General features: G+C 42.5%; 2 protein-coding genes across 7 annotated transcripts in view; one reads left to right on the top strand and one right to left on the bottom strand.

Moving 5' to 3' along the window:
- The window catches only part of upf2 (UPF2 regulator of nonsense mediated mRNA decay), a 21,770-nt gene extending 15,925 nt beyond the window's left edge, over positions 1–5,845 (bottom strand). For all 6 annotated transcript variants that reach the window (XM_031582674.2, XM_031582676.2, XM_031582675.2 and 3 more), the window contains exons 1-4: positions 5,728–5,845; positions 4,391–4,759; positions 1,251–2,030; positions 326–486 (exon numbers count right to left, since the gene is read on the bottom strand). In XM_031582674.2, the coding sequence (XP_031438534.1) occupies positions 326–486; positions 1,251–2,030; positions 4,391–4,758 (1,309 nt within the window). In that variant the 5' untranslated portion in view covers position 4,759; positions 5,728–5,845. The remainder of the gene's footprint in view (positions 1–325; positions 487–1,250; positions 2,031–4,390; positions 4,760–5,727) is intronic.
- A 937-nt stretch (positions 5,846–6,782) lies between these two features.
- klhl42 (kelch-like family, member 42) lies at positions 6,783–11,561 on the top strand. The gene is made up of 4 exons (XM_012825415.3): positions 6,783–8,338; positions 8,427–8,620; positions 9,372–9,559; positions 9,971–11,561. The coding sequence occupies exons 1-4, from the start codon at positions 7,572–7,574 to the stop codon at positions 10,229–10,231; spliced, it is 1,410 nt and encodes a 469-aa protein (XP_012680869.1). The 5' UTR covers positions 6,783–7,571; the 3' UTR covers positions 10,232–11,561.
- Positions 11,562–11,822: the final 261 nt, after the last annotated feature.

The raw sequence follows: 11,822 nt of genomic DNA, 5'->3' as shown, positions 1-11,822 counted from the left end.
TGTGTGTAAGTTTGAGATTCAACTAGAAAAGGAGAGCATGAATACATGAATAAGTGCGTTGGTAAGTGTGTGTTGGTGTGTGTGTAAGTTTGAGATTCAATTAGAAAAGGAGAGCATGAATACATGAATAAGTGCGTTGGTAAGTGTGTGTATGTGTGTGTGTAAGTTTGAGATTCAACTAGAAAAGGAGAGCATGAATACATGAATAAGTGTGTTGGTAAGTATGTGTATGTGTGTGTGTGTAAGTTTGAGATTCAACTAGAAAAAGAGAGCATGAATACATGAATAAGTGCGTTGGTAAGTGTGTGTATGTGTGTCTTCCTACCCTCCTGCACGCTTTTGTCCAGGGGCAGCTCAGGCATGATCTCGTCCAGCAGGTCGGCCAGAGTCTGTGTGTTGGCCAGCAGCTTCTGGTAGGAGGTGGCAAACTCCTCATACTGCTTGTGCCTGTCCTCACTCAACTCCCCCTTCGAGTGCAGGATCCTCCTGGAGAAGAGAGAAGGGGGGATGAAGAGAAACAAAAAAGTGATAGGGAATGGGAGAGAAACAGAAAGGATTATAAGGTTAAAAAAGAAAGAGAAAGACAAAAAGTAAAAGAAGAAAGAAAGTCACACACACACACACACACACATATATACACACATATATACAAAAGACAGAAAAGGACACCAATTTCAGACCTAAACAAGAGCCAGGGGTGCTTTTCCACTGCATTTTTAGGTCTCAATATTAGGATACCGTTTCAACTCGACTTGAGTGGAAGACAAAAAGTGGCATTTTCAAAACCAGCACCTTACCTTACACCGTGAACACAGCGAGCTTATGCGGTTAGCATGTTGAGGGTAAAGTTTCTGACTGAACACGTAAGCAAAACATCAGCTGAACTATAGGCTTTAATCAATCAACAGTGGTAACTACAGCTGCCATGAAGCCATTTAATCACATTTTATAGCAAAATGTAACTGTTGACTCAACCTAGGGGTAGTCCTAACGTTAGATAGAGATTCTCTGGTTCAGTGGTCTAATGTTGTTGGTGCTCTTGTTATTGTGTAGTGCTCGGCATTGATGTCGCTATCGAAGAGAAAAAGCTACGGTCAAGTCTAGTAGTTCTCGCACCGCAACGGAAACAGAAAGGCTGAAAGAACTGATTAGGGGGCCCTTCCTGTAAACGTTCGCATCACCTGGGAGGAAAAGTGCCTCATGTTGGCTCACTTCTGCAGGCTTATGAACAGAGATGGGACCCAACTCACCGGTTCTGTCTCTCAATGTTCTGCAGCTCGCGGTGGTCTTTCTTCAGGTGCTTGGTGAGCGAGGTGAAATACTCGCGCAGAAGGTTCTGGAAGGGCTGCTGCTTCTCGGTGGTGATGATCTCGCTTGGCGGGAACGCCAGGCCGAATTTGTCAGACGCTGCCTTGACGCGGCGCGGCATCAGCCCGGCGATGTCGTCGCCGCAGTGCTTGCAGAAGCTGATCACCACGGAGACGTGCGTGTGTGTCTCGCGATCGACGCCGGTGATGCCCTTCAGCTGCTCGTACATGAGCGACAGGCCCTCCTTGTCGGTGAAGAGGGCGACGGCGGTGAGCTCGGCGATGAAGCGGAGGTCGGTGCGCAGCTTGCTGACGTTGGGCGTCTTCTCCTCACGGCGCGCGTCCAGGTGCTTGCGCCAGGCCTGCAGCAGGAGCGGCGCGAACTCGGCGTAGCGGAGGTGGAACAGCGAGCACAGGCGCACGGCGCAGCTCACGTCCGACAGCTTGAGCTTGGCCTCCACCATAGAGCTGACGGCCTCGCCGATGTACTTGCTCAGGTTGAGGCTGGCGAAGTCGTGCGAGAGCGCCTCGCGTTGCTGCTCCGTCAGCGTGCGCAGCTTCTTCACGAACGCCGTGTTCTTCTTCAGGCTCGAGTCCAGGCGTCCGAAGAAGGCCTCCTCGGGCCGCCCCTCGGGGGCGCTCTGGTTGCGCGCGCGCAGCTCCTTGCGCGTGTGGTGGCGCTCCCAGGACTCCTGGTGCAGCTGCTGCGCCTCCTCTGTCTCCCTGCGGGGACGAGCAAAGAGGAGAACATGAGAAGAGTCAGATACTGAAAAGATCTGAGGCAGTTCATTTAAATGAACATGTTTCTAATCCAACAACCGTGAATACTAGTTCTACATGCATAGTACAGAGACAATGTTTCTCACTAGAGAACATGACAGTCAGAGGTCAAGTACCATAAGATCTGATGGAGTGAATTTAATATCTCTAGACCACTAACGACAGTGCATAGTCATTCTAAAGACATGGTACACAAACAATGTTTCTCAATACTCTCAAACCTTCTCTGCATTTTTGTTTAAGTCTTTTTATTTCCCTCACAGAGCTTAGTGAACTGTTTAGCCTTTTCTGACAGGAAGGCAGAAGAGCACAGATAATCCCAACAGTAGATGGTTCATGAGAATAATTTATTGACGGATTCACAGCTCAGGACAGACAATACAGACATTAAACGGATCAAACCCAATCATGTCTGATTCAGTGTCTAGGCTATATGGGGCAAACAGTGGGCTTTTGAAGGGGGGAAGGGGAGGATTCCGTCTGTCGATGAGCTGACACCTAAACTCTCACTACTAGGGGGGGAAATGAATTAGATAGATCTGGCAACCCACAGTATGAGGGGTCGGGGTTGGGAAGTCAATGGTTGGCCTCACAATCAAACTGATGGATTTTTTATTTTATTTTAACTTCAATTGAGTTTATCATGAATAAGATTCTTTTCACCATCTTCCCATACACATAGTTTCACTTTCACTTTAGTTTGCACTGACTGTGTAAACAATGGCTTGCCTGTGAATCTGTTTGGTGTCACCAACCACTTGGGGCATCAAGCAATGTTTTCAACTAAATCAACAAGAGCTTAACTTGTAGCTGTTAATGCTTTCAAGATCATTATTTCCCCAAAAACATCATTATAATAATAAAGAAAAATTGTCCATGTTGTGTGCGCGCGCGCGTGTGTGTGGTGTGTGTGTGTCACATTACATTAATTGTATTGTTCTTGTGCAATAATGTCATACTGGAAACTACATATATTTGTGCTACTATTACTGGTTGTGCAATATTTGCAGTTATGCTAGTACAAAGCTACATTCATCTCAAGTGGATTTCCATGCATACCATTGCACTCTAGCATGTTATATTTTTCTAAAAAATGTTTTTATTATTTGGTAGGTTTTTGTTTTAGATGGTGCTTTTTTCCAGTATCTTTCTTAGTGCTCCAACAGGAGCAGCGCTTCTAATTGATTAAACTTTTTAAAGATTAAAAGATGCTGAAAAACTGATTCATGCCTTTATTTCAAGCCGTCTTGATTATTGTAATGCAATCCTTACTGGCCTCCCAAAAAAAACAACTGAGAGACTTCAGCTCATTCAAAACTCTGCAGCTCGGCTATTAACCAGAACCAAGAGGAGAGAGCACATTAGTCCAGTTTTAGCTGCTCTGCACTGGCTTCCAGTAACTTTTAGAATTGACTTTAAGGTCCTTCTCCTAATATACAAAGCCCTTAATGGGCTAGGACCAAGTTACATTGCAAACTCCCTAGTCAAATACTTGCCCTCAAGAACACTGCGATCATCGAATGCTGGTTTTATTGGAGGTTCCCAGCAAAAGCCGTAAGAAAATCGGGGACGCAGCATTTGTCAATTACGCCCCAGTGCTATGGAACATACTGCCTATAGACATCAGGGAAGCCAGCTCGCTTAACATCTTTAAAAGAAAACTAAAAACGTACCTCTTCACATTAGCCTTTAACTAGCTACCATTTCGCACTATATATATATATATAAATACTTTTAATTTAATTTAAATCTCTACTGGTGATATTAAGGGGTTGGATTAAATATATCTCTATAATTATAATTTAATTTTTTTTTTGCACTATATCTTTGATGTCTATTTTTATGTGCATGTCATTTCTTTGTGCATATTATGTATTTGCTGTAAAGCACTTTGAGCTGCATTCTTTTGTATGAAAGGTGCTATATAAATAAAGTTGTATTATTATTATTATTATTATTATTATTAATTGTGTTGTATGTAGAGGTATACAATGACAATAAAGGTTATCTATTCTAATCTCTATTCTACTGTCCATGTCTCCCTTCTACAGCATAAACCGTCCTTCACTGTGGAATAATAAACCCCTTGACATCAGGCATGTTCAGATAATCAAGTGTAAGACTGTGGACTGTAGCCAGTGTTCCTGACATGGCATCAAAGTACTTGCATGACTTTCAATTCATTCAAGTATAGGATCGGCTGTATGACAGGACTCACAAATAATGCTCTTTAATGTTAAATGTGAAAGCTTGAGGGGCCTCAAGCATGACAGAAAGCTTGTTAGTATACGTTTGTTACTTACTTGAGCAAAGCTGCCTCCTCCTCCTTCAGTCTCTTTGCTTCCTCCTCTTGCTTCTTCCTCTCCTCTTCTTCCTGCAGCCTTTTCTCCTCCTCCTCCTTTTTCTTCTGCTCTTCCTCTGCTTTTAGTTTCTCCTCCTCTTTCTTCTTGCGCTCCTTTTCTTCCTTCTTTCTCTTCTCGTCTTCGATCCTCCTCTTCTTCTCCTCTGCTGCTTTGCCTCCATCCTTCTTGCCTGTTTTGGGCTCGTCTTTCCCTTTTTCCCGGGACGAGGTGGGTCGCCGGTCGCCCTCTCTCTCCCTTTCTTTCTCCTTGCTACTGTTTCCTGGCTCTTTCTCTTCCATATTCACGGACTTCTTGCGTTCAGCAGGCATTCTGGGGGGGAAAAAACATGTTATACTATAGGCAGTCAGGCGCAATTAACTTTACTTTAGTTCACTACTTCGAACTTGATATTCTGTCATCTAGTCTGCTACTGAATGATAACTAGCTTTACATTCTACCTTAGCATCTAGCAAGATTTAAATGCTTGAAATGATTACCGTGTAAAAATATTAATACCCGAGACAACTTGAGGGTGTTCTTGTAAACAATTCAAACCAGCAGCTGTCATTGTTGCCTTACATAGCTTTCTTGTCCGTCTGATAAAATCACTCATTTGCAAAAATGACAGAAGTTATAGCCATCAAACTGACAGCAGATGTACGAAGTCTTGCCGTTATGACTGCTAGCTCGCGAGACATTCGAGTCGGAAAGCTGGATGTTCAACATTCGAGCTGAGGCAGACTTATCTAACATACCCTCAAAACATGTGCGTAAGTGAACGCATACAGTTCATCTTTATTTGTCTATCTCTGAGCGGTAGGTTAAATAATGTTATTGAACTTAGTTCAACTTTGCCAACGACTATAAGCAACTTGTCAACACAAACTAGCAAATAAGCTAAGAACACACGATTAGCCTCACTGACATGCTAGCGAACGTTTGCTAGCTAGCTAACGTTAGCTCTGTTTGTTAGCTTTGTTTTTGTAGTACAGGGATAGCTTTATGTTTGCATGGGAGGCCCTGTGATTCTTCGTTGAACCGGATATACATAAACGGTCAAATATTACAATAGATCCAGTCGAATTAGTATGTTTAGAAAGGGACTGCATCCAATGAAAATAACGAGCCAACACAGGCCGTCTTGAACTGAGATGCAATAAACAAACAGAAAAACACCCGGAAACTACTCATCTATTACGCTTCTGGGTTCTCTCAAACATCCACATTGTCGACTATTAATATAGTTTTAACCTACTGTGTACTGCGATGCACATAATTCGCAAATATCACAACATTACCTTGGATTTCTCTGCTTCTACATGGAGTTTGTTTGGTGGGCAAAATGTTCTTCCCGTCGCGCAGTGGCAGGACCCTGAAATTAGCGGGCTAGTTTAGCGCCTGAATAAAATGCAAATGTCATTCGGTATGATAAGGCATTACAGCATATAGAAACTTTGAAGTTGATTGCGTCGCGTTGTATTTTAAACATGATTTTAATCATGATTTGTGTAAGACTATTATTCTGGTCATGATTGTGCAGGCGATATAGGGTATCCAAATTAGGGCGTGTTTCATTTTTCGCGTTTTGCAATTATGTGAGATGTAATTATAATAAAATAACTGAAGCACTAACTAATCTTTTACTTTTTAAGAAAATGATCATATGTCTCTGTACAGGCATTTGAACTGTGCACAAAAGTTTGAGAGACACACTGGTAGTCTTATTACAGGGTTGTAAAACATTCTAATTTCAGATGATTATGGGCGCTTATCTTAGTTATACCCATAGCTGCTAACGTTATCTATGCTCTTGACGTATTCTCTACAGCAGCAGCGAAGAAATAATAATAATAATAAACTTTATTTATATAGCACCTTTCATGCAAAATAATGCAGCTCAAAGTGCTTTACAGCAAATACATTACGTGCACAAAGAACAGTGATCCACATAAAAATAGACATCAAATAAACATAAAAACTAGGATATAGTGCAATAAATAAATACAAAATAATAATGATAATAATAATTATAAAAATTATAAAAATATAAAAATTGAATACATAAAATGCATAGCATAAGATAGAAAATAAAACTCTGCAGAGATATATTTGATCTAACCCCTTAATATCACGTTATATAAAAAAATATATAATTAAATGAAATTAAAAGCATTAAATTAAAAGCATTTATATATATTTATTAATTTAATTTAAAGGCATTTTATATATATAAATATATATAAATGCTTTTAATTTAATTTAAGCGGTAATTTAAGCTACCGCTTCGTATATATAGTTCGAAGCGGTAGCTAGTTAAAGGCTAATGTGAAAAGGTACGTGAAGACTCTGAAGAGGTAGTAGGCTACCCACATATTGTTGCGCATAGATGCACGCTGATTCAAGTTTATATACGTGCAAATTCCATCTGGGCTGATGCTTAACTAAATGTGTGACTTGCTGTCGTTGTTTTTTTTTTGTTTGTTTGTTTTACATACAATCACGGCAACAACAACAAGTTAAATGGCATAAATCTTGTTACATCAGAAACTCGCCTATCTCAGGGACAAGCCTGAAGAAGAAAAAAAAACTGACATCACATCACGAGAGTCGTTCTCATGGCAACAGTCGTAGTGGAACAGCAACGTTATGAAAGTATTTTGTCAGCCAATGTATATATAGTGAGAATCAAAGCAAGGTCGATCGATTGTTTTAAAGATAAATCACCCATTGTTTCGACATTGTCCCAGCTGATCATGTGGTTGACAGTCTACAACAATGTTTATTATGACTCTCCAACAACAGAAAGCGCATGCAGGAAGTGACGAAAACAGCTCGGTTGTCCATGGAATGAGGGACTTGCTAGCTAGCCGTTAAGCTAATGATGTTAACATTTTTAGTTAGATATTAAATTGGTGGCTATCTTTAGCCTCGAAGCTCGCTTCCCTCGTTGATGCAGCTAAGAATATCTGCATGCAGGTCGGAAAGATCATATCCATCTGGGGATCTATGGGCTGAGCATTACCATATATAGGCCTTGGAAAAGGCATTTGAAGTTGCAGATCCAAAATGTAAACAAGAGATTCTCAACAGCCAGAACAGTGGAGAAAGCAGCAGGACAGGACAGGGGAAAGCAACTGTCAACATGTCATCGCCAGAACAAATTATTGAAATTATTATGGACGACAAGACGTATAACGTCAGTAAAAATAAGCTTATTGAAAAAAGTGATTATTTTCGTGCGTTGTACAGTTCGGGGATGCGCGAGTCAGCTGAGGATTCAGTAGAGCTACAGGGACTGAGCGTTCCAGGTCTGGAATTGGTCCTGGAATTTATCAACACTTCAAAGGTGCAAGTTGTTAATGAGACACTTGAAGACTTGATTGAAACAGCTTCGTTTTTGCAAGTGAGTTCAATCTTGAAACTGATACTGTCGGAAATCCGGCAGGATAACTGCGTGGAGTTGTACAAGCTCTCTGAGGTTTACGGGACCTCTGATTTGCGAAATGCATGCCTTAAATACATGAGCTGTTACTATCACCCGATGCTCCGGCGACCCGAGTTTAAAGCTTTGCCAGTTGCACTGCGAGACCAAGTCAAAGAAATACGCATGAAGGGGACGGCTACTCTAGTCGCCATCGGAGATTTCATTGGTACGTGTATGGATATGACAGACCAGGACGAGCCGTGGTCTATGTTACGTTATGGAGAGGTTGAACAGCGCTGGAAGCCACTCTCCAACAACTTGCCCGCGGATATGGTAAACGTGAGAGGATACGGGTCTGCTGTTTTGGACAATTATTTATTCATTGTCGGTGGATACAGGATGACGAGTCAGGAGATCTCCGCAGCGCACTGCTACAACCCCCGCAGGAATGAGTGGAATCACGTGGCGCCCTTGAACCAGAAAAGGTTAGTTTGCATATTTCCACTGACCCTTGCACTCAAAACTTCAACCAGCCTGAGTGCTTGACATCTTTCTGTTTTTTTTCCTTGTCAGGTCAAACTTCAAGCTCTTGGCTGTGAGAGGTAAACTGTATGCCGTTGGGGGCCAGTGTCTGGGCACCGTGGAGTGCTACAGCCCAGATCAGGATTGGTGGACGTGTGTGTCTTCGCTGCCCGAGCCCTTGGCCGAGTTCTCGGCTTGCGAGTGCCAGGGAATGATCCTTGTCATGGGCGGCTACACTGCCAGAGGTCTGCAGCATCCTACACTCCGTACCACTGAAATGGGCTTTGTGCTGTCAGTCACCAGATACGCGTTTTCTTGAGAAGGGAGAAGAGAATGCAGAGCTCATGTTTTAAAATCAGAGTTCAGCTCTGGTTTACTTTGCCTCTTCCTGCGAGAGTTGCACTAGTTAGTAATTCAAAATAGCGGTCACAGAGCCATTAGGAAGCACTTTTGCTTTCTGACCCTGCAGTATCTGCCTTGGTCACAGAATCCATTGAGGCTCTGAGAGGCCTATAGTCTCCCTCAACCATTCCCTATTAGAGGGACACATGTTGAGCAGTGGGGATTGGGCTTTTCTCCTTCCTCTCCAAGTCAAACAGGCCTCTCCTCACTGCTTGTTTATGGCCAGCTCTACCGTCCCATTTTCCTCTCTGTTGGTCCGCTTTCCTTCATGATTCCCAAACTGTGGAGATTAACCAAATCCAAAAGGCAGAATAACACTACCATACCTACCACTCCACTTTGAACCCAGAGTCAGCTGTGGGAGGTCTAATAATCAACATTGGTATACGGCTTTTTGATGTATTGTGCATAATGCCTTTTTTTATTTACTGTTTTTAATATTCTATTTTTCGTAAATATATTTTGTGAGTAGCTTTGGACAAAAGCATCTGCTAAATACCATACCATAACCTTATAATACATTATGGATCTTCAGTCAGCCAGTCAGGCATGGAGTACAACTTTATCACAGCTGGTGTCTCTTTGTGCTGACAGACAGGAACACCAGCGTGCTGCGCTACTGCCCGATCTCTGACACCTGGAGCGTCATGCACACCTGCTCGGTGCACGTCCGCAAGCAGCAGATGCTGTCGGTGGAGGACACCATCTACCTGGTAGGGGGCTACACCCACGAACTGGAGACTTGGAGGAGAAGGCCCAACCAGACAGAGGACGTGCTAACAGTGAGTGACAGTGGTGTGGTTGATATTTTATTTCATCTGTTTCACCGATGTTGACTTAAAGAAAAGGGTTGTTATATATATATATATATCTATACTCTTTTCCCATTGTGATGTAAAGGAACACAGGGCTATTTGTCCTCTTTGGGCCTTGAACTCATGGCCTTCAGGTTTAGAATCAGATGTCAAACTGCAGTGCTAAATAACTAGCGGTCAGTATATGTCATCACCCCTTCACCTCGTAAACCTCACATTCTGGAGAGATTTATGGCACCGGTGCCAAAGGCCCTCAGAAGCAGGTGCCTGAGCTACAAAGCTAAATAGCGCCAGACTGCTTCTTGTGCTGTAGTGTGAGTCAATTCCCACGCCTGCTTGTCTCACTGAACGACTGGCTGGCTGGCGCGTGTCTTCCAGGTGCAGTCGTACAACGTCAGCACGGGCGAGTGGCTGCAGCTGAAGGAGAACACCTCCAAGTCGGGTCTGAACCTGACGTGCACGCTGCACAACGACGGCATCTACATCATGAGCCGCGACATCAGCATGCCCACCAGCCTGGAGCACCGCGTCTTCCTCAAGTACAACGTCTTCTCCGACGCCTGGGAGGCCTTCCGGCGCTTTCCAGCGTTCGGCCAAAACATGCTGCTCTGCTCCCTCTATCTGCCTAGCGTGCTGTGAGGCAGCGCCTGCTTTACCAGGGTCAGAAGGCAAGGCAAAAGCTTTTACACAGCCCCCAGGGCTCAAAGTTCAGAGGTTGGAGGTCGCGGGTCAGGGCGTTGCTTGTTGGGGTTTAATAGGGTCCTGTTGCACTTGCGGGGACCAGATGGCGTGTCCCCACTTGGAATAGCTGGGAGCTGAGTCAGCTAGCAGCTTGTTCTCATGATAACAGCACACACACAGGGGTTTTGCCCTGTTAAAAGTAACAGCTATGAGTTTGCGAAAACAAGTGTAGTGTGCATTATTATAAGCCTCAACAGCACATACGGCAGTGGAGGTGCCATGTTAAAAGTAACAGCTTTCGAGTATGAAATACAAGTTTTGTGTGCATCATTACAATCATCTACGGCACACATTACAGGGGAGCTGCCCTGTTTAAAAGTAACAGCTTTTGAGTATGAAGTTCAAATGTTGTGTGCATTACTATAATCCTCAACAGCACACACCACAGCAGAGCTGCCATGTTCACAAGGAACAGCATTAAGTATGAAACACAATGTGTTGTGTGCATTAGTATAATCCTGAAGTGAAAAATAACCGCATTAAAGAATAACAGTAATTGCCTCGGCCATAATCACCTCTTCTCACACTCTCAGATAGAGAGATGGAGATAGGAGGCATTTGTTTATGAAATGACTTGAACTGCATTAAGAAAACCATCACAGCATGTATTTAAGAACATTATTTAAGGGCAAATAGTGTGTGGGGAAAATGACTGTGTGATGTCCACTGCTAGTTCAGTGATATCAAATACACTGATTGAAACAAGTCTTACAGCACTAATTCAATGCTTGAATACTCATAGGCGACCGAACAGTCAAATGTTATGCCTTGAATCCTTTCCGTTTTATGTTTGGAAGGTATTTGCTACAAAAGAGGAGAAAACGTCCTTGTATACTGTTTACTCATATTTAAAGTGGGAACAGACATCTGTATATTGTTTTTTTGTTGTTGTTATTGTTAATATTGGAAAAAAAAAACAGCACGTTGTTCCTTCCTTTATTAACCTCAAATGTATAGTGCCTGAATGCTGGTCGGGACGGTTTGCACAAATGAACTACATGTACAAAAGCACCTGACCAAAGTTGCTCTCAGTTTTGTTTTATTATTATTATTATTATTATTAATATTATTACTTTTATTATTGTTATTATTATTTTCCCATGTACTACTGGACCAGCAGGGTATTCAGTTGATGAAGGAAAAAGAACTAATCAAGGATGAAAGAGAAGCTGCCATATTCTTAGACTGCCATTTTAGATTGCAATGTGTTTTTGTTGTTGTTGTTGTTGTTGTTGTTGTTTTTTTCCCATTGTGGTGAAAGCTTTTTGTGTGCAGTACTTTATATGAACTAATACTGAAAGTATGCTGTGTCATTGAGTCCTTTGATTCATAGAGACTACAGTTTTACCCCAATATTGTTCCATAGCAGATACCCATGGATGCCTTGACAACATAAACAAAATAAAAATGAAAGTATTCAGGAGTACCGTTTGAATTGTATTTATATAAGAGGAACACTTTTATATATCACCGTTTGTCTTATGGTCAT

Source organism: Clupea harengus, chromosome 16 (genome assembly GCF_900700415.2).
Source record: "Clupea harengus chromosome 16, Ch_v2.0.2, whole genome shotgun sequence".
Lineage (NCBI taxonomy): Eukaryota > Metazoa > Chordata > Actinopteri > Clupeiformes > Clupeidae > Clupea > Clupea harengus.
Note: the sequence above shows the minus strand (reverse complement) of the source record. Positions and strands in the feature narration are given on the sequence as shown.

Excerpts from the sequence above, each read along its gene's own strand:
- klhl42 (XM_012825415.3), top strand. The coding sequence starts at position 7,572 with ATGTCATCGCCAGAACAAATTATTGAAATTATTATGGACGACAAGACG. Across the intron at positions 8,339-8,426 it reads GCGCCCTTGAACCAGAAAAG|GTCAAACTTCAAGCTCTTGG; the intron begins GTTAGTTTGCAT and ends TTTCCTTGTCAG. Across the intron at positions 9,560-9,970 it reads AGACAGAGGACGTGCTAACA|GTGCAGTCGTACAACGTCAG; the intron begins GTGAGTGACAGT and ends CGTGTCTTCCAG.